The 19,302-nt window shown below is 41.6% G+C and overlaps 1 protein-coding gene across 2 annotated transcripts in view; it reads right to left on the bottom strand.

Moving 5' to 3' along the window:
* DMC1 (DNA meiotic recombinase 1) overlaps positions 1-19,302 on the bottom strand; it is a 51,663-nt gene that overhangs the window by 10,934 nt on the left and 21,427 nt on the right. The window contains exons 9-12 of one of the 2 annotated variants that reach the window (XM_003264752.2): positions 9,460-9,551; positions 8,673-8,746; positions 8,429-8,543; positions 7,727-7,787 (exon numbers count right to left, since the gene is read on the bottom strand). In XM_003264752.2, coding sequence (XP_003264800.1) covers positions 7,727-7,787; positions 8,429-8,543; positions 8,673-8,746; positions 9,460-9,551 — 342 coding nt within the window. The remainder of the gene's footprint in view (positions 1-7,726; positions 7,788-8,428; positions 8,544-8,672; positions 8,747-9,459; positions 9,552-19,302) is intronic. The other variant, XM_030815196.1, reaches the window with a different exon arrangement.

Raw genomic sequence — 19,302 nt, 5'->3', positions numbered from 1 at the left:
GTCATGAAACATATATAGAGTTATGGTATAGGATGGGGAGGATGGTACAGTGAGGTTCAAGTAGCATTAACTTTGACGTCAAAGATACCTAGGTTCAAATCCTGGCTCCCACATTTTTAAATTCTGGAATTGGGCAAACACTAAGTATTCTGAGCCTCTGTTTCCACCTTTATAAATTAGGAATAATCATCATGCCTACCTTAAATACTGGTTAGAGTGTGGATCTTGAGGGGCATGGGCAAGGGCAAGCTTGAGGGACAGTAAGTACTCCTGGTGCTTTTTACTTGCTAAGGAGTGAGATTACAGATGGCATTTTCGAGAAGTGGTCCATTGAGAAGAGAAAGATTGAATTTGCCCAAGAATGAGGAGGCTTTTTTGGAGATGGAGTCTTGCTCTGTCGCCCAGGCTGGAGTGCAGTGGCATGATCTCAGCTCACTGCAACCTCCGCCTCCTGGGTTCAAGCAATTCTCCCTGCCTCAGCCTCCCAAGTAGCTGGTATTACAGGAACCCACCACCACACACCTGGCTAATTTTTGTATTTTTAGTAAAGATGCAGTTTTGCCATGTTGGCCAGGCTGGTCCGAACTCCTGACCTCAGGTGATCCACCTGCCTCAGCCTCCCAAAGTGCTGGGATTACAGTTGTGAGCCATGCCTGGCAGGGGAGGCTTTGAGATTTTGGGAAGATGGGGGAAAGGGGAGTACTGCCAAAGGAGAAGAATTTTGAGGAAAGAGAAGAGGTGGTTAAAAAAAAAGGGTATGTTTAAGAAGTTTTGTTAAGTAATTCTCCCCTCTATCTTCTCCCAAAATACGCAGAAAAATATATACTTTTTTCAACATTTTAAAGATGGAATTCTGGGTTCTTTTTTGGGGGAGGAGGTGAGATGGAGAGGGATTCAACAACATACTGAGATTGGCTTCACAAAAACAACAGGGAGGTCCAAGGAGGATATGAGTTACATTGGGGTCACATGAGAATTAGATAAGATGATGCATAAAAGCACCTGGCACATGGTAAGTAATCAATAAACATAAATTAATTTTGAGAGGGAGGAAAATGAAGTTCAAATAGTTTAAATCACTTGTACAAGGTCACTACGCTAGTGACCCTGGTTTAATGTTTTTTCTCTAATCATATTGCCTCTTAATTTATGCTAATGATGTTGAATCAGAAGGTGACATCCTTAGGACGGGTGTGGTGGCTCACACCTGTAATCCCAGCACTTTGGGAGGCTGAGGCGGGCGGATCGCCCGAGGTCAGGAGTTCAAGACCAGCCTGGCCAACATGGTGAAACCCTGTCTCTACTAAAAATACAAAAATTAGCCAGGTGTGGTGGCATGCTCCTGTAATCCCAGTTACTCAGGAGGCTGAGGCAGGAGAATCTCTTGAACCTGGGAGGCGGAGATTGCAGTGAGCCAAGATCGTGCCATTGCACTCCAGCCTGGGCAACAACAAACAAACAAAAAGAAGGTGACATCCTTAGAGAATAAACTGACTGTACATTTACAAGACTGCAAATGTTCTATGGTGACTTTTTGTTTTCCCAAAACAAATACGCAAATGAAGTAGGTGACAACATCATGGTCTTATTTGTTGTTCATCTTGTTATTTGCCCCAGTGCGGGACTTTATGGACTGATACTTTGACTTTTTATCTCCAAGTCTTCATCAACTGGATCATTCCAGTTCTAAAGTCTGTATCTGTAAGCCTCATCTAGGAGCTACTCCTCTTGCTATATCGTATGGCAGCTCCTCGCCTCTATAATTTCGTTCCTTTTTAATAAGATGTGCAATCAAGTATAATGCATGGGATATAAGCCCCAATTATTGTCAGTGTACTTTCGGACTCATACCAATTATAGTGATAGTTCCCTGACAGGCCCCAGGGGAACTGCAGCTTGGAGTTTCTCAACACTGAGAAACAAAGATATTTTCTTTATGGGAGGTTTCCTAATAGTATTTAAAATCCTTTAGTTTAAAATTGTCCTTTTTTTCCCCCATTTAGCTGTGGCAACTTTTGTGCTTTATATAAAGACAAGCATTTAATTTGTATTGTTATAATTTAATATACTTTATTAACATACCAATTATAGTGAACCTTGTTTCCTAACAATTCAGCTAGGTGGAGGAGATGATGTTTCAGAGTTGACTTACCCAGTTAAAATACTAGCCTTTGTTACTTTGTCTAGCACTTTACTTAGCTTCTTCATTTTCATTCTCCTCCCCATTCCAACTCCCTCTTCAATTATCTGTCACCTCTCTATTTCTTTCATTGTCTTACCGGAATTAATTCAAAATTGTTTTACTCTTTTTGAAACTTTCTACAAATATAAGAAAAAGAACCCCTATCTGACCTAATTTCCGCTGATTTCCTTTGCCTTCTAACTCTAGAGTGACAGTTTTGGCCTCTTCAATGTTCCCTCCCGACACCTGAAGAAAGAACATTGCTCTTTAACTTGTACTGTTTTATTTGAATGCAACCCACTTCCTCCCTCTAAGCCAATGAGTCATTTTCTCTTTTTAAAACGAGCCTTAAAAATCTTCCATTTCTCTTCAGTTTAAAATTATTCTCTTTGTGAAGCACTTCATGTCCTGTGTATGAAAGTCATCCCATAAACAGAGATGATTGCCTTAACCACTCAGCGACTATACTATAGACAATGTGTGACTTACCAAGACTAAAATTTTGAGTTGAATGGACATCATTTATTGTCCTTCCTTTTTTTTTTTTTTTGAGACAGTGTCTCACTCTGTCACCCAGGCTGGAGTGCAGGGGTGCGATCTTGGCTCACTGCAACCTCCCCTCCCGGGTTCAAACGATTCTTCTGCCTCAGCCTCCCAAGTAGCTGAGATTACAGGCACGCGCATTTACGCCCAGCTAATTTTTATATTTTTAGTAGAGACGGGGTTTCGCCATGTTGGCCAGCCTGGTCTCGATCTCCTGACCTCATGATCCACCTGCCTTGGTCTCCCAAAGTGCTAGATTACAGGAGTGAGCCACCACACCCAGCCACAAGCCTTTTTTTTTTTGAGACACGTTCTCACTCTCTTGCCCAGGCTGGAGTGCAGTGGTGCAAACATGGCTCACTGCAGCCTTGACCTCCCAGGCTCAAGCAATCCTCCTGCCTCAACCTCCCAAGTAGTTAGGACTACAGGCATGTGCCACCATGCTTGGCTAATTTTTAATTTTTTGTAGAGACGAGGTCTCTCTATGTGGCTCAGGCTCCTGGGCTCAAGTGATCCTCCTGCCTCAGCCTCCCAAAGTGCTGGGATTACAGGCGTGAGCCACCGTGCTTGGCCGAGGCCAGGATTTTTGTCTTTTTTGTTCACTAGTGAATTCTCAGAATATTGTTACATAGTAGATTTTCAATAAATATTCATTGAGTGAATAAATGATTTCCCCTGCTCAATCTTTTTAACTTGCTTAATAACATTTGAGTAGTTAATATTTTTCATGGGAATCTCTTGTAACTAAGTAGAAAATACTTATAAAAGGGTCTTGGCCGGGCGCGGTGGCTCACGCCTGTAATCCCAGCACTTTGGGAGGCCGAGGCGGGTGGATCACGATGTCAGGAGATCGAGACCATCCTGGCTAACACGGTGAAACCCCGTCTCTACTAAAAAATACAAAAAAAAATTAGCCGGGCGTGGTGGCGGGCGCCTGTAGTCCCAGCTACTCAGGAGGCTGAGGCAGGAGAATGGCGTGAACCCGGGAAGCGGAGCTTGCAGTGAGCCGAGATCCCGCCACTGCACTCCAGCCTGGGCGACAGAGAGAAACTCCGTCTCAAAAAAAAAAAAAAAAAAGGGTCTTGGCCGGGCGCGGTGGCTCATGCCTGTAATCCCAGCACTTTGGGAGGCTGAGGCAGACGGATCACGAGGTGAGGAGATCGAGACCATCCTGGCTAACACGGTGAAACCCCGTCTCTACTAAAACACAAAAACAAAATTAGCCGGGCGTGGTGGCGGGCGCCTGTAGTCCCAGGCTACTAGGGAGGCTGAGGTGAGAGAATGGCGTCAACCTGGGAGGCGGAGCTTGCAGTGAGCCGAGATCGCGCCATTGCACTTCAGCCTGAGTGACAGAGCAAGACTCCATCACAAAAAAAAAAAAAAAGAGTCTTGAAAAGTGAGAGATAGATATCAAACGGCAAAAGATGAAGCAAAATTGTTAAGGGTAAGTTTGGAAAATGCCTAAAGAGAGACACAGTCATTTCAATGTAATTTACAGAATTTACTCCAGCATATCAAGTATATTTTAATATATATGTCAGTGATTCATTTAATCTGCTACCATATGATGCTTCTGTTTTAAAGTAATAGCACTTTGTATTGCAACCATCAGAGTAATAATTAATTTACTCTAATTAATTTAGGCAAGAATCTTCAATGGATGCTAATATAAATGCATGAAAGCTTATTGCAGAGCAAGATATTTGCACAGTCTCAAATTATCACCCCACAAATTACTTATTAAATATAAAAGAGAATTTTTGTAATTTTCTTTTACAATGGAGACATCATGTGAATATCATCTTAATCATATGATCAGAATTAACATCACCAATAATGGGACAAACTGCCATCATGTGTCTCCCGATATGATATACTGAGAAGGCCATAATATTGCTTATGTAGTTTTCCTGTCAAAATGCTTAACATTTTAAATAATGAAGAAAAAAATCAACTTCAAATTGAGGGACATTGCAAAACAGTTGACCTGTGTTCTACAAAAATGTCGGTGTCATAAAAGTCTAACAAAGGTTGAAGAGCTGTTCTGATTAAAGGAGACTAAAGAGACATGACAATTACATGCAGTGCATGTTCTTCAATTGATCCTGAATTGAATGCAAAACAAAAAAAACCCCAACAACTATAAAGGACATTATTGGGGCAATTGGAGACACTTGAATACAACTGTATATTAGATAACATTATTATGCCAATGTTAGAATTTCTGAATGTGATAATTTTTTTTTTTTTTTTTTTTTTTTGAGACGGAGTTTCACTCTTGGTGCCCAGGCTGGAGTGCAATGGCGCAATCTCAGCTCACCGCAATGTCTACCTCCTGAGCTCAAGCGATTCTCCTGCCTCAGCCTCCTGAGTAGCTGAGATTACAGGCATGTGCCACCACGCCCAGCTAATTTTATATATATATATTTTTTTTTTAGTAGAGACAGGGTTTCTCCATGTTGGTCAGGCTGGTCTTGAACTCCCGACCTCAGATGATTCGCCTGCCTCGGCCTCCCAAAGTGCTGGGATTACAGGTGTGAGCCACCATGCCCGGCCTTCTGAATGTGATAATTATATTGTGGCTATGTAGAAGAACATCATTATTCTTAGAAGAGATATGCTGAAGTATTAAGAGGTGAAGTGTCATGATGTCTGTGAATAATTTTCAGTGGTTCAGAAGAAACTTCTCAAATGGTTCACCAAAAAATACATATACAGGCTGGGCATGGTGGCTCACACCTGTAATCCCAGCACTTTGGGAGGCTGAGGTGGGCGAATCACCTGAGGTCAGGAGTTCGAGACCAGCCTGGCCAACATGAAGAAACCCCGTCTCTACTAAAAATACAAAAATTAGCCGGCCATGGTGGCAGGCGCCTGTAATCCCACCTACTCGGGAGGCTGAGGCAGGAGAAAACCGTATACACATACCACATACATATACATATGAGAATGTGTGTATGTGTGGAGAAACAAAGGTGTATGTACACCTCTACACACACACACACACACACACACACACACACACACACACAGGAGAGAGAAAAAATGTGGCAAATTTAACAACTGATGAATCTAGATAAATGAGTATGTCTTGCTCTGTCTCTCAGGCTGAAATGCAGTGGCATGAATTCATTGCACTAGTTTTTTAACTTCTCTCTGGTAAAAATATTTTCTAAATAAAAACCTTTTAAAAAATCTTTTTTTTTTTTTTTTTTTTTTTGAGACAGAGTCTTGCTCTGTCACCCAGGCTGGAGTGCAGTGGCACGATCTTGGCTCACTGCAACCTCCACCTCCTGGGTTCAAATGATCCTCCTGTCTTCGCCTCCCAAGAAGCTAGGACTACAGGTGCACGCCACCATGCCTGGCTAGTTTTTTTATGTTTAGTAAGACAGGGTTTTGCCATGTTGGCCAGGCTGGTCTTGAACTCCTGACCTCAGGTGATCCACCCACCTCAGCCTCCCAAAGTGCTGAGATTACAGGGGTGAGCCACTGCCCACTGCACCCAACCTTTAAAAGATTTTTTAAAAAGCTTTTTGGCTAGGCAAGGGGGCTCACACATGTAATCCTAGCACTTTGGGATGCCGAGGTGGGAGGATCGCTTGAGGCCAGGAGTTCGAGACCAGCCTGGCCAACATGGCAAAACCCTGTCTCTTCTAAAAATAAAAAAATTAGCCAGGCGTGGTGATGTGTGCCTCCCAGCTACTCGGGAGGCTGAGGCGGGAGCATCACCTGAGCCTGGGAGGCAGAGGTCGCAGTGAGCAGACACATAACGCTCAAAATTTGTTATGGTGGCAACAAACCTTTGTTTGATTTATCTATTTTTATTATCCTGCTTTAGCTCTCTGTGTATTTCTATTCACTGCCGTCTTTCAGAGTCATCAATAGTTATGGGCACAAACACTTCAACAAATTCTGAATATGCCTAGTGTGAACTGAAATTCTTTTTCTTCAAACAGGAGACTTCTCCCATAGTGCCTCTGATAAATATATCTCATGTATATCCTGTAGAAAGATGACTTTTTTGTTTTTATGAATGGTTTTTATTGTACTGATAAGCTGCAATATTAGTTTTTATTTCCCTAGGATCTATTTCTTATTGTCCTCCCATACCCCTTTAGCCCTAGACCAAAGAAAAGCCCAAAGTACTGCTGAAAATGGTTAAAGTATCGCTTTATTCTATAAAGAACTAGAGAAAAATAGATTCTGGATACCAAGTGATATTTACAATTATGAAGTCATATACACTGTGCAATAAAGTGATTTTTTTTTTTTGAGATGCAGTTTTGCTCTTGTTGCACAAGCTAGAGTGCAATGGTGTGATCCTGGCTCACTGCAACCTCCGCCTCCCGGGTTCAAGTGATTCTCCCACCTCAGCCTCCCGAGTAGCTGGGACTACAGGCGCACGACACCACGCCCAGTTAATTTTTTGTATTTTTAGTAGAGACGAGGCTTCACCATGTTGGCCAGGCTGGTCTCGAACTCCTGACCTCAGGTGATCCAACCATCTCGGACTCCCAAAGTGTTGGGATTACAGGCATGAGCCATTGCGCCCGGTAATAAAGTGATTTGTGATATATTTGTGCCCACATAAAGACTAATGATTTTTAAATTCTTTTCTTTTCTTCTTTTTTTTTTTTTTTTGAGACGGAATCTTGCTCTGTTGCCCAGAGGGGAGTGCAACAGCGCGATCTCGGCTTACTACAACCTCGGCCTCCCAGGTTCAAGTGATTCTTCTGCCTCAGCCTCCTGAGTAGCTGAGATTACAGGTGTGTGCCACCACACCCGGCTAATTTCTGTATTTTTAGTAGAGACGGAGTTTCACTATGTTAGTCAGGCTGGTCTCCATCTCCTGACCTCGTGATCCGCCTGCCTCAGTCTGCTAAAGTGCTGGAATTACAGGCATGAGCCACCACGCCAGGCCTTGAAATTATTTTCTATTCTACACTCTAACCCTCTTTATATTAACCTCTGTGAAATAAAAAGTAGAATATTGGGGCTTACGTCATAGTTGCTCCTGGATCGGCAGTCATTTGATTGGTCACAAAAACAGCCACGTTATATTCTGCATCAAGAGATAAAATTTTACAACTATGAGAAAGGCAATATAGATATTTAAAAGTTCATTGTTTAGATTTCAGAGTTTAGAAATATTGCATCATGAATTTATTTTATAAATAACATCATATTCCTATTTTTCATTGACAACAGAAATTATTTGTTATTATTATTATTAAGGTTAGAATAAATATTTTTGGCTTAAAAAAAGAGTTGTAAAGCCGGGCTCAGTGGCTCATGCCTGTAATCCCAGCACTTTGGGAGGCTGAGGCGGGCAGATCACGAGGTCAGGAGCTCGAGACCAGCCTGGCCAACATGGTGAAACCCCGTCTCTACTAAAAATACAAAAAATTGGCCGGGCGTGATGGCAGGCGCCTATAATCCCAGCTACCCAGGAGGCTAAGGAGGAAGAATCGCTTGAACCTGGGAGGCAGAGGTTGCAGTGAGCCGAGATCACGCCACTGCACTCCAGCCTGGGCAACAGAGCGAGACACCATCTCAAAAAAAAAAAAAAAGAGTTGTATCCTCATAAAGGTAATTTTATTAAAAAAAAAAAAATCGCTGTCTCCTGACATTATATTCCAAGCTTCTCTGCAAAGTATACTTGACAAACATAGTCACAGATGCCATTTTATTTTAAAGATATACCTTCTGAGATTTTTTGGAGTCGTGACAACATCTGGGCCAATTTTTGCTGCCGTTCGGCCAACTCCCCACGGCCACTGAAATCCACTCGAAAAAGTGCCATTACTGAATCGATAATCTACACAGGATTAATGTAAAAATAAACATGCATTTGGAAATTGAAGGAAGACGTTATTTGAATAGAGATCGATAGAAGAAAAATATTATGCTAAATAGCTCTGTGAAAGCAGTATTTAAAAGCTTGTACCAATAGCTTGAAGATGCCAGCTTCTTCATGGAACTTTGCTGCTACATAATCAAGTAGCTCCATCTGATGTTCACCTGATGGGAAATGCAGTGAGAAAATGTTATAAAAGTTGAAAGAAGCAGAGGCTAAGGTCATTCATATTCTTGGGAGCCAGGCAAAAGAAATTCCTTGAAGGATTCTCTTAGTTCTTTATGACTTTATTAAATATTATTGCAGCCGGGCATGGTGGCTCATGCCTATAATCCCAACACTTTGGGAGGCCGAGGCAGGTGGATCACTTGGGGTCAGGAGTTCAAGACCAGCCTTGCCAACATGGTGAAACCCTGACTTTACTAAAAAATACAAAAATTAGCTGGGTGTGGTGGCGTGTGCCTGTAATCCCAGCAACTTGGGAGGTTGAGGTAGGAGAATCACTTGAAGCCAGGAGTTGGAGGTTGCAGTGAGCTGAGATCACACCACTGCACTCCAGCCTGAGTGACAGAGCGAGACTCCATCTCAAAAAAAAGAAAAAAATTATTGCATATTCTGCTTTAGCATATATACCAAATGCTACATTATCCAAAAAGAATGTTACTGTTAATTTCAAAGACAAAGAATAATAAATAATTTGAGGGCACTTTATTATCTAAGGACTTACCAGATGATAAAATTTATAGACTGAGTAAATTAATTTAGAGAAAAATAAAATAGAAAAAAAGTATCAAAATGTTGTATCACTCAAGTAGTAAATCAGTGCTGCCAACCTTACATTGATTGACCCAAGCATCCAACTGCATGGGGCTCTTACTAGTATATGCACGTGCATAAAGTACGTTGTCCAGTACTGCATCATGGTCTACATTGAAGCGATCAGCAATGTCCCTAAGGCGATCTGGACGGCTGGAGTATGCCAAGATTAAGGATCCAATAAGCCAATTCTAAAAAAGTTTAGACAACCACTACAAAACATAATATCTTACGTAAATTAACAGAGAAGCCAAACAATGTACCTGTGAAGGTATTCTAGAGGATGCTAGCAACCATCTAAAGTCTATACAAGATTTGTTTATTCATAAGTGCCTCAATTTACCATAGGTAGTGATAATGGTCATAGAAATGTGGGGCAGTAATGAATTTAACTATTAAATTATTAAATCTTTACAATAACCTTGGAAGCTAGTTTTTATGGCCTATTTTACATTTTACAACGTAAGACACTGGCAAACAGAGATTTGGCGAATGACTTGAGCTTATGCAGCAAATCAGTTACAAGAGAAAAACTAGGAACTAAGCTTTGTGAGTCCTTTTGTTCTCAGGTCTATAAAAATAGACCTGTAATAGATAATATTACTGAATTATAATTCAATAACTGCAAAGTGAATTAATTCACTCTCTTCATACCCCTCATTTGCTCAATATGAAATAGTTTATTATATCATTAATCACATGTTGTTAAATGATAAATTTGACTACATGAACCAAAGAGTCAAAAAGGTAACTTCAAGGGCCCAGAAGAGAAATATCGATCAAAGATTTTTTGTTTGCATAGGTTTTCTTTTTCTTTTCAAATCTTACCTGGAAAGTATATAGAGTTTAAAATCTACTTTCTTCTAAAGGAGTTGTTAGCTTTTTTTTTGTTTGTTTTCTCCTCCTTCAGTCTCCTCAGTAGCTGTGATTACAGGCGCGAGCCATCATACCTAGCTAATTTTTGTATTTTTAGTGGAGACGGGGTTTCACCATGTTGGCCAGGCTGGTTTCAAACTCCTGACCTCAAGTGATCTGCCTGCCTCGGCCTCCCAAAGTGCTAGGATTACAGGCATGAGCCACCATGCCTAGCCAGGAGTTGTTAGCTTTCTGAAATTAGCAAATTCATAGGGAAGCAAACTAAGTGCACCTGCAAAGGTATTCTGGAAGAAGCTAATAATCACTTATACCTGTAAACTATAAAGGAGTAATAAACATTTTTTTTAGGTCTTTGGTGATCCCAACAATATGTCTGAAGTAAAATGAGGTAAAATTAAATGCATGTTTGTGACCTTATTTCACTTTGTTTATAGTGTTTACATAACACTGATCCCAGTATAAGTAACTGTAAATAAAGGACCATTTATAATCTTTTTTTTTTTTTTTTTTGAGACGGAGTCTCGCTCTGTCGCCCAGGCTGGAGTGCAGTGGCGCAATCTCGGCTCGCTGCAAGCTCCGCCTCCCGGGTTCACGCCATTCTCCTGCCTCAGCCTCTCCAAGTAGCTGGGACTACAGGCGCCCGCCACCACGCCTGGCTAATTTTTTGTATTTTTAGTAGAGACGGGGTTTCACCGTGGTCTCGATCTCCTGACCTCGTGATCCGCCTGCCTCGGCCTCCCGAAGTGCTGGGATTACAAGCATGAGCCACCGCGCCCGGCCAGGACCATTTATAATCTTATCTGTGATGTTTGCAATTAATTTAATAAATGTTTAGTTGAATTATCTTTAGGATTTCCCAGCTATTTATATCCTAATGCACTAGATATGTTCTTGTTGTTAGAGCTTTGGTGACAGCCACAAAAATCTTCCATTGCTATTGAGTATACCCAGTAGATGTTTTTGGTGGACAAGTTAGACAGAGAATTGGAAGAGGCAATAAAAACATTTTCATTGGCCGGGCGCGGTGGCTCACACTTGTAATCCCAGCACTTTGGGAGGCCGAGGCAGGCGGATCACAAGGTCAGGAGATCGAGACCACGGTGAAACCCCGTCTCTACTAAAAATACAAAAAAATTAGCCGGGCGTGGTGGCGGGCGCCTGTAGTCCCAGCTACTCGGAGAGGCTGAGGCAGGAGAATAGCGTGAACCTGGGAGGCGGAGCTTGCAGTGAGCCGAGATTGTGCCACTGCACTCCAGCCTGGGCGACAGAGCGAGACTCCGTCTCAAAAAAAGAAAAAAAAAAAAAATTTTCATCATGTCGGTTTCTACAAATCCCAGATACTATGTTGTGGCAGGCCAGGTCTTACTAATGCAGGCCTCCATAACAACTGTTTCGGCACTGACTGAGTGGTTAAGTTAAATATTAAAAGCTGAAAGTGCCCTTATACAAAGGCTGGAATGTAACAAAAGCCCACCAAGAGTTTTGCCCAGGCCTTTCCTGGGCCTTGAAGCATGACAAGATAACGAAGAAATTCTTAACAGTACCTGTTTAGGATTAAACGAGTTTTATTGGGGGTCTGAAGAAACTCCCCAGGTCTCCACAAACAAGTTATTGGGGGTCTGAAAGAACTCCCCAAACCTCCATGATTTAGCAGGAGACAAGATAAGGGTAATCACTCCAGCACCTGGACCCATTTAGATTAAGTAAATTTACTGAGGCTCCAGAGGAAGGTCTTTAGGACTCAGATCTTAGTTATAGATCAAAAGAAGTTAATCACTTACATCTTTTTTAAAAATTTTATTTTATTTTTTTGAGATGGAGTCTCACTCTATTGCTCAGACTGGAGTCCAGTGGTGCAATCTCAGCTCACTGCAACCTCTGCCTCCCTGGTTCAAGTGATTCTCTTGCCTGAGCATCCTGAGTAGCTGGGACTACAGGCGTGTGCCACCATGCCCAGCTAATTTTTATATTTTTAGTAGAGACAAGATTTCGCCATGTTGGCCAGGATAGTCTTGAACTCCTGACTTCAAGTGATCCACCCACCTTGGCCTCTCAAAGTGACTTACGTCTTTAGATGAATGCACACTTAAAATAAACATATAGCTGAGAAGGTATATAAGTTCTGGAAGACTTTGTAATTTTGAGTTGGTCTGGTGTTATTTTCCAGGTCTTCTCCCTGTAACTGGTTACAGAAACAAAAACTCCCTCCTTTCCCAGTTCATTTGCATCTCATTATTGGGCCACAAGAATAAGCAGCCTGATCCTCAGTTTGGTCTGGGAACAATGTGACCAGGGGTGTAAAACTTGGGCTTAAATCCTCAACAAAATACTAGCAAACCAAATTCAACAATACATTAAACAGATCATTCATCATGACCAAGTAGGATTCAGCTCAGGGATGCAAGGATGGTTCAACATACACAAATCAATGTGATATATCATATCAACAGAATGGACAAAAAACATATGATCATTTCAATTGATGCTGAAAAAAGTATTTGATAAAATTCAACATTCATTTATGATAAAAAAAAACCCTAAAAAAATTGGGTATAGAAGGAACATAACCCAACATAAAAGCCATATACAACAGACTCACAGCTAGTATCATACTGGATGGGGAAAATCTGAAAGTCTTTCCTCTAAGATCTGGAACAAGTATGCCCACTTTCACCACTGTTATTCAACATAGTACTCAAAGTCCTAGCTAGAGCAATCAGATAAGAGAAATAAATAAAGGTCATCCAGACTGAAAAGGAAGAAGTCAAATTATCCTTGTTTGCTAATAATAAGATCTTATATTTGGAAAAACCCAGACTCCATCAAAAAACTATTAGAACTGATAAACAAATTCAGTAGAGTTGCAGGATACAAAAATCAACATACAAAAATCAGCAGCATGTCTAAATACCAACAGAGAACAATCTGAAAAAGAAATTCAAAAATTAATCCCATTTACAATAGCTATGAATAAAATTAAATACCTAGAAATTAACTTAACCAAAGAAGTGAAGGATCTCTACAATGAAAACTATAAAACATTGATGAAATAAATTGAAGAGGACACACAAAAATCAGAAAGATATTGCATGTTCATGAGTTGGAAGAATCAATACTGTTAAAATGTCCATACTACACAAAGCAATCTACAGAGCCAATGCAATTCCTATCAAAATACCAATGACATTCTTCAGAGAAATAGAAAAACAACCCTAAAATTTATATGGAACCACAAAATACCCAGAATAGCCAAAGCTATCTTGAGCAAAAAGAACGAAACTAAAGGAATCACATAACCTGACTTCAAATTATACTATAGAGCTATAGTATCCCAAACAGCATGGTATGGGCATAAAAACAGACGCATAGACCAATGAAACAGAATATAAAACCCAGAAACAAATCCACACACCTACAGTGAACTCATTTACAACAAAGGTGCCAATAACATATATTGGAGAAAGGACAGTCTCTTCAGTAAGTGGTGCTGGGAAAATGGGATATCCATATGCAGAAGAATGAAATTAGACCCCTATCTCTCACCATATACAAAAATCAAATAAAAATGGATTAAAGACTTAAATCTAAGACCTCAAACTATGAAACTACTAAAAGGAAGCATTGGACTGGGTAAAGATTTCTTGAGTAATACCACACAAGCACAGTCAACTGTAGGATATAATAAATTCCTCTTCAAAGGTTTTAGCCTGTAAATTGTTTTTTTTTTTTTTTTTTTTTTTTGAGATGGAGTCTTGCTCTGTCACCCAGGCTACAGTGCAATGGCATGATTTCGGCTCACTGCAAGTTCCACCTCCCGGGTTCACGCCATTCTCCTGCCTCAGCCTCCCGAGTAGCTGGGACTACAGGTGCCCTATAGAGTTCAAACAACTCTATAGGAAAAAAAAATCTAATAATCTTATTTAAAAATGGGCAAAATACCTGCCCTCCCTTGTTCAGATGTGCTCTTGCCATTGCTCCATCAGTGAGTCGCACCCTTTTATAGAAGTAAAATTGCCCTGCTGAGAAAATATTTGCAAACTATCCATCTGACAAGGGATTAATAACCAGAATATATAAAAAGTTCAAACAACTCTATAGGAAAAAAAAATCGAATAATCTTATTTTAAAATGGGCAAAATACCTGAAAAGACATTTCTCAAAAGAAGTGTGAAAGGAAAATATCTTGGGCCTCCAGAATCACTAAGGAAAACTCAAACTGGAAACTGCTTATGGCAAACCTGCCTTTCATTCTATTCAAAGTCACTCCTCTGCTTACTGAGATAGATGCATATCTGATTGCCTCTTTTGGAAAGGCTAATCAGAAACTCAAAAGAATGCAACCATTTGTGTCTCACCTATCTGTGACCTGGAAGCCCACTCCTTGCTTTGCTTAGAGTCTTCCTGTCTTTGCTTCAGGTTGTCCCGCCTCTCCAAACTGGACCAATGTTCTTCTTACATATACTGATAGATGTCTCATGTCTCCCAAAACGTGTAGAACCAAGCTGTGCCCCAACCACCTTGGGCACACGTCGTCAGGACTTCCTGAGGCTGTGTCATGGGCGTATCCCCAACCTTGGCAAAATAAACTTTCTTTTTTTTCTTTGAGACAGAGTCTTGCTCTGTCCCCAGGCTGGAGTACGGTGGTGCGATCTCAGCGCACTGCAACCTCCACCTCCTGGAATCGAGCGATTCCCCTGCCTTAGCCTCCCGAGTAGCTGGGACTACAGGCACGTGCCACCAGGCCTGGCTAATTTTTTTTTTTTTTTGTATCTTAGTAGAGACAGGGTTTCACCATGTTGGCCAGGATGGTCTTGATCTCCAGACCTCGTGATCTGCCCACCTTGGCCTCCCAAAGTGCTGGGATTACAGGCATGAGCCACCATGCCCGGCCGCAAAATAAACTCTCTAAACTAACTGAGACCTGTCTCAGATTCTCTGGGTTCACAGAAGACATACAAATGGCAAATAGCTATATGAAAATGTGCTCAATGTCACTGATCATCAGAGAAATGCAAATCAAAACTACAATGAAATATCATCTCACCCCAGTTAATATGGCTTTTATGCAAAAGACAGGGAATAACAAAACCAGGCATGGTGGCTTATGCCTGTAATCCCAGCACTTTAGGAGGCCCAGGTGGGAGGATCACTAGAGCTCAGGAGTTGGAGACCAGCCTGGGCAACATGGTGAGACCCTATCTCTACCAAAAAAATAAAAAAATTAGCTGGGCATGGTGGCATGCTGTAGTCCCAGTTACTTGAGAGGCTGAGGTGGGAGGATCACTTGAGTCCTGGATGTTGAGGCAGCAGTGATCCATGGTCACGTCACTGCACTCTAGCCTAGGCAACAGAGCGAGACCCTGTCTCAAAAACAAAACAAAACAATTTTTTTTTTTTTGAGATGGAGTCTCGCTCTGTCGCCCAGGCCGGACTGCAGTGGCGCTATCTCGGCTCACCGCAAGCTCCGCCTCCTGGGTTCACACCATCTCCTGCCTCAGCCTCCCGAGTAGCTGGGACTACAGGTGCCCACCACTGCGCCTGGCTAATTTTTTGTATTTTTAGTAGAGACGGGGTTTCACTGTGTTAGCCAGGATGGTCTCAATCTCCTGACCTCGTGATCTGCCCGCCTCGGCCTCCCAAAGTACTAGGATTACAGGCGTGAGCCACACAGCACCTGGCCAAAACAATTTAAAATGAAAAAACTTGGGCTTATACTGAAGGGAAGTTCAGATCAATTATAAATATTTATTAACCAATTACCATATGGAATTAATTACCATATTAACCAATTACCAAGGCAAAGCATTATGGAGGATATAAGGAGTCCTAAGACAACCTATGCCCTAGGTAAATTTAAAACATAATTAAGGAGGCAAAATATAAACATATAAAAAGAAAAATATCAAGAGACAGCAGTATAAATATGAGACACCGAAAGAATGAGAACATTCCAATGTGGCCCTTGCCACAGTGCCCTGCACCACCACCCAGCTGTTCTTCTCCACTCTCTCTTGCACATGACTTAGCTCCTAACTATTCCTATTGTTCTTAATAAAATCCAAATTGCAGACCGGGAGTCGTGGCTCAAGCCTGTAATCCCAGCACTTTGGGAGGCCAAGGTGGGTGGATCACCAGAGGTCGGGAATTCAAGACCAGCCTGACCAACATGGAGAAACCCTGTCTCTACTAAAAATACAAAATTAGCCGGGCGTGGTGGCATGCACCTGTAATCGCAGCTACTTGGGAGGCTGAGGCAGGAGAATCGCTTGAACCCGGGAGGCAGAGGTTGCGGTGAGCCAAGATCGCGCCATTGCACTCCAGCCTGGGCAACAAGAATGAAACTCCATCTCGAAAAAAAAAAAATCCAAATTGCCCAAACAGTGGCTGCTACTCTGCGAGAACAATTCTTCCCTCTCTGAGATAAGAATCATCCTTAATCAATTGTTTCTGACACCAGCTGAATGCCAGCTGAGCACCCTTGTTAAAGCCCTATCCAACATTTCACCCTCCTTCCCCAAGTTAAAAGGCTCTTTCAGAGTCTTCTCATGCCTGGCATTTCTGAAAAGGGACTTCTACAAACAGTTCTCTGTTTTGTTTTCTAAGTGAGTATTTTAGATAGTAAATTCTATAATAGGTCAAGAAGGACAAGATTTTCTAAATTGAGTAATTAGGGAAGATTAGAAAAAGCAGGCCTTGAAATGAGAGGCTTAAATGATTTGTATAATTCAGAAAGACTGTGAGATGGGGATGGAAGGAGCAAATACCCAAGAAGATAGAAATATACCATGCAAAGTTCTCTGTGACCAGACAAATTAACAGCCAAGAGTGAGAGCAAAATAAAGGCACTTTCAGACATACTAAGGTTCAAAGTTTACCACCTAGATTACATTTCTGAAAGAAATACTTAAGTATTACAGCAAAACAAAAATACAGGAAAGAATAACATTTGGGATGCAAGAAACCATAATGAACAAAGAAAACAAAAATCTTTATAGTTAAATCTAAATAACTGCTGATGTACAATGTTTTTAGATTTTTTTTTCTTTTGGTAGAGACAGAGTCTTGCTATGTTGCCCAGGCTAATCATGAACTCCTGGCCTCAAATGAGCCTCCGGCCTCAGCCTTCCGAGTAGCTGGGATTTATAGCCACCACACCTGGCTAATTTAAAATTTATTTTGTAGAGACACTATGCTGCCCAGGCTGGTCTTGAACACCTGGCCTCAAATGATCTTCCTGCCTTGGCTTCCCGAAGTGCTGGGATCACTGGAGTGAGACTAGACATATGTGCAAATTTTGATAACAAAGTATGTTTACAGGCAATGGGATGGACTAAAACAGATTCATCTCTTTGCCTCTAATAGTGGCAATGGTGAGTACTGAGCTTGGAGAGGCAGGCTGGGGCTTCACTGTGAACAGCCTTACAAATGTGTGTAGGTCTTCTTTGTTATTAAAAAGAATTTCCTCTCAATACCTCCTCAAACTAGTATATTTTTTCTTCCTTTTTTTTTTTTTTTTTTTTTGAGACGGAGTTTCCCTCTTGTTGCCCAGGCTGGAGTGCAATGGCATGATCTCGGCTCACCGCAACCTCCGCCTCCCAGGTCAAGCGATTCTCCTGCCTAAGCCTCCTGAGTAGCTGGGATTACAGGCATGTGCCGCCACGCCCAGCTAATTTTGTATTTTTAGTAGAGACAGGGTTTCTCCATGTTGGTCAGGCTGGTCTCGAACTCTTGACCTCAGGTGATCCACCTGCCTCAGCCTCCCAAAGTGCTGGGATTACAGGCGTGAGCCACGGTGCCTAGCCTTCTTCCTTTCATTGGTCAATTTCATACTGCCTCCCTCCCTTATTGTTTGTTTACATAAAGCTTCTATCACCTCACCCTATGGCAAATGTTCGCTTGAACTCCTAATTTTGAACTTATAGTGATCTTTCTCAGGCTGTATCCTCAAAATCCGTGTGTGTGTAACATTGCTGACAACTCTTATCGTCTTGAAACTTTCCTTTTGCTTGACTTTTACAACCAGATTTCCTTCTACTTCCTCTGTCTCTGGGTTCCTCATTTTAGTCCTCTTCCTAAATATAAACATACCTCAAAGTTATGTTCTCAATTCTCCTCTCTTCTTTCTCTATAAGTTCTCTATCCCACTTGGTTAATTCGTCCATATTTCTGGGCCTACCTCCTTCTCAAGCTGAATTCAATATTTCCAAGTGCCACCTGGATATCCTCATGTACATCATATTCAATACATTAAAATGAAGGCTGGGTGCAGTGGTTCATTTCTGTAATCCCAGTCCTTTGGGAGGCCAAGGCAGGCAGATCGCTTGAGCCCAGGAGTTGGAGATCAGCCTGGGCAACGTGGTGAAACCTGGTCTCTACAAAAGATAAAAAAAAAAATTAGCCAGGCGTGGTGGTATGTGTCTGTAGTTCTAGCTACTCCGAAGGCTGAAGTGGGAGGATCACTTGACCCTGGGAGTTCAAGTCTGCGGTGGGTGTAATTGGGCCACTACACTCCAGCCTGGGCAACAGAGCAAGACCCTGTCTCAAAAGAAGAAAAAAATTAGGCCGGGCGTGATGGCTCATGCCTGTAATTCCAGCACTTTGGGAGGCCGAGGTGGGTGGATCACTTGAGGTCAGGAGTTCAAAACCAGCCTGGCCAACATGGCGAAACCCCATCTGTACTAAAAATACAAAAATTAGCCAGGTGTGGTGGTGCACATTTGTAAACTTAGCTACTTGGGAAGCTGAGGTTGCAGTGAAGTTGAGAATGCACCACTGCATTCCAGCCTGGGTGATGGAGAAAGATCCTGTCTCAAAAAAAAAAAGTAAAATTAGTACATTAAAATGAAACATCACCTTTTCTCTGAAACATGATCTTTCCAGTTCTACTGTTAGCATCACATAACTATTCTCCTAGTATCTAGACAAAAAACCTGAGCGGTTTCTCAAACCTATCTTTCCTTTGTCTACCAAATATAGCCATCAAGTCCTATCAATTTTCCTCTCTAATACTTCTTTTCCTTTTCTTTTT

This window comes from Nomascus leucogenys, chromosome 7b, assembly GCF_006542625.1.
Source record: "Nomascus leucogenys isolate Asia chromosome 7b, Asia_NLE_v1, whole genome shotgun sequence".
Classification (NCBI taxonomy): domain Eukaryota; kingdom Metazoa; phylum Chordata; class Mammalia; order Primates; family Hylobatidae; genus Nomascus; species Nomascus leucogenys.
Note: the sequence above shows the minus strand (reverse complement) of the source record. Positions and strands in the feature narration are given on the sequence as shown.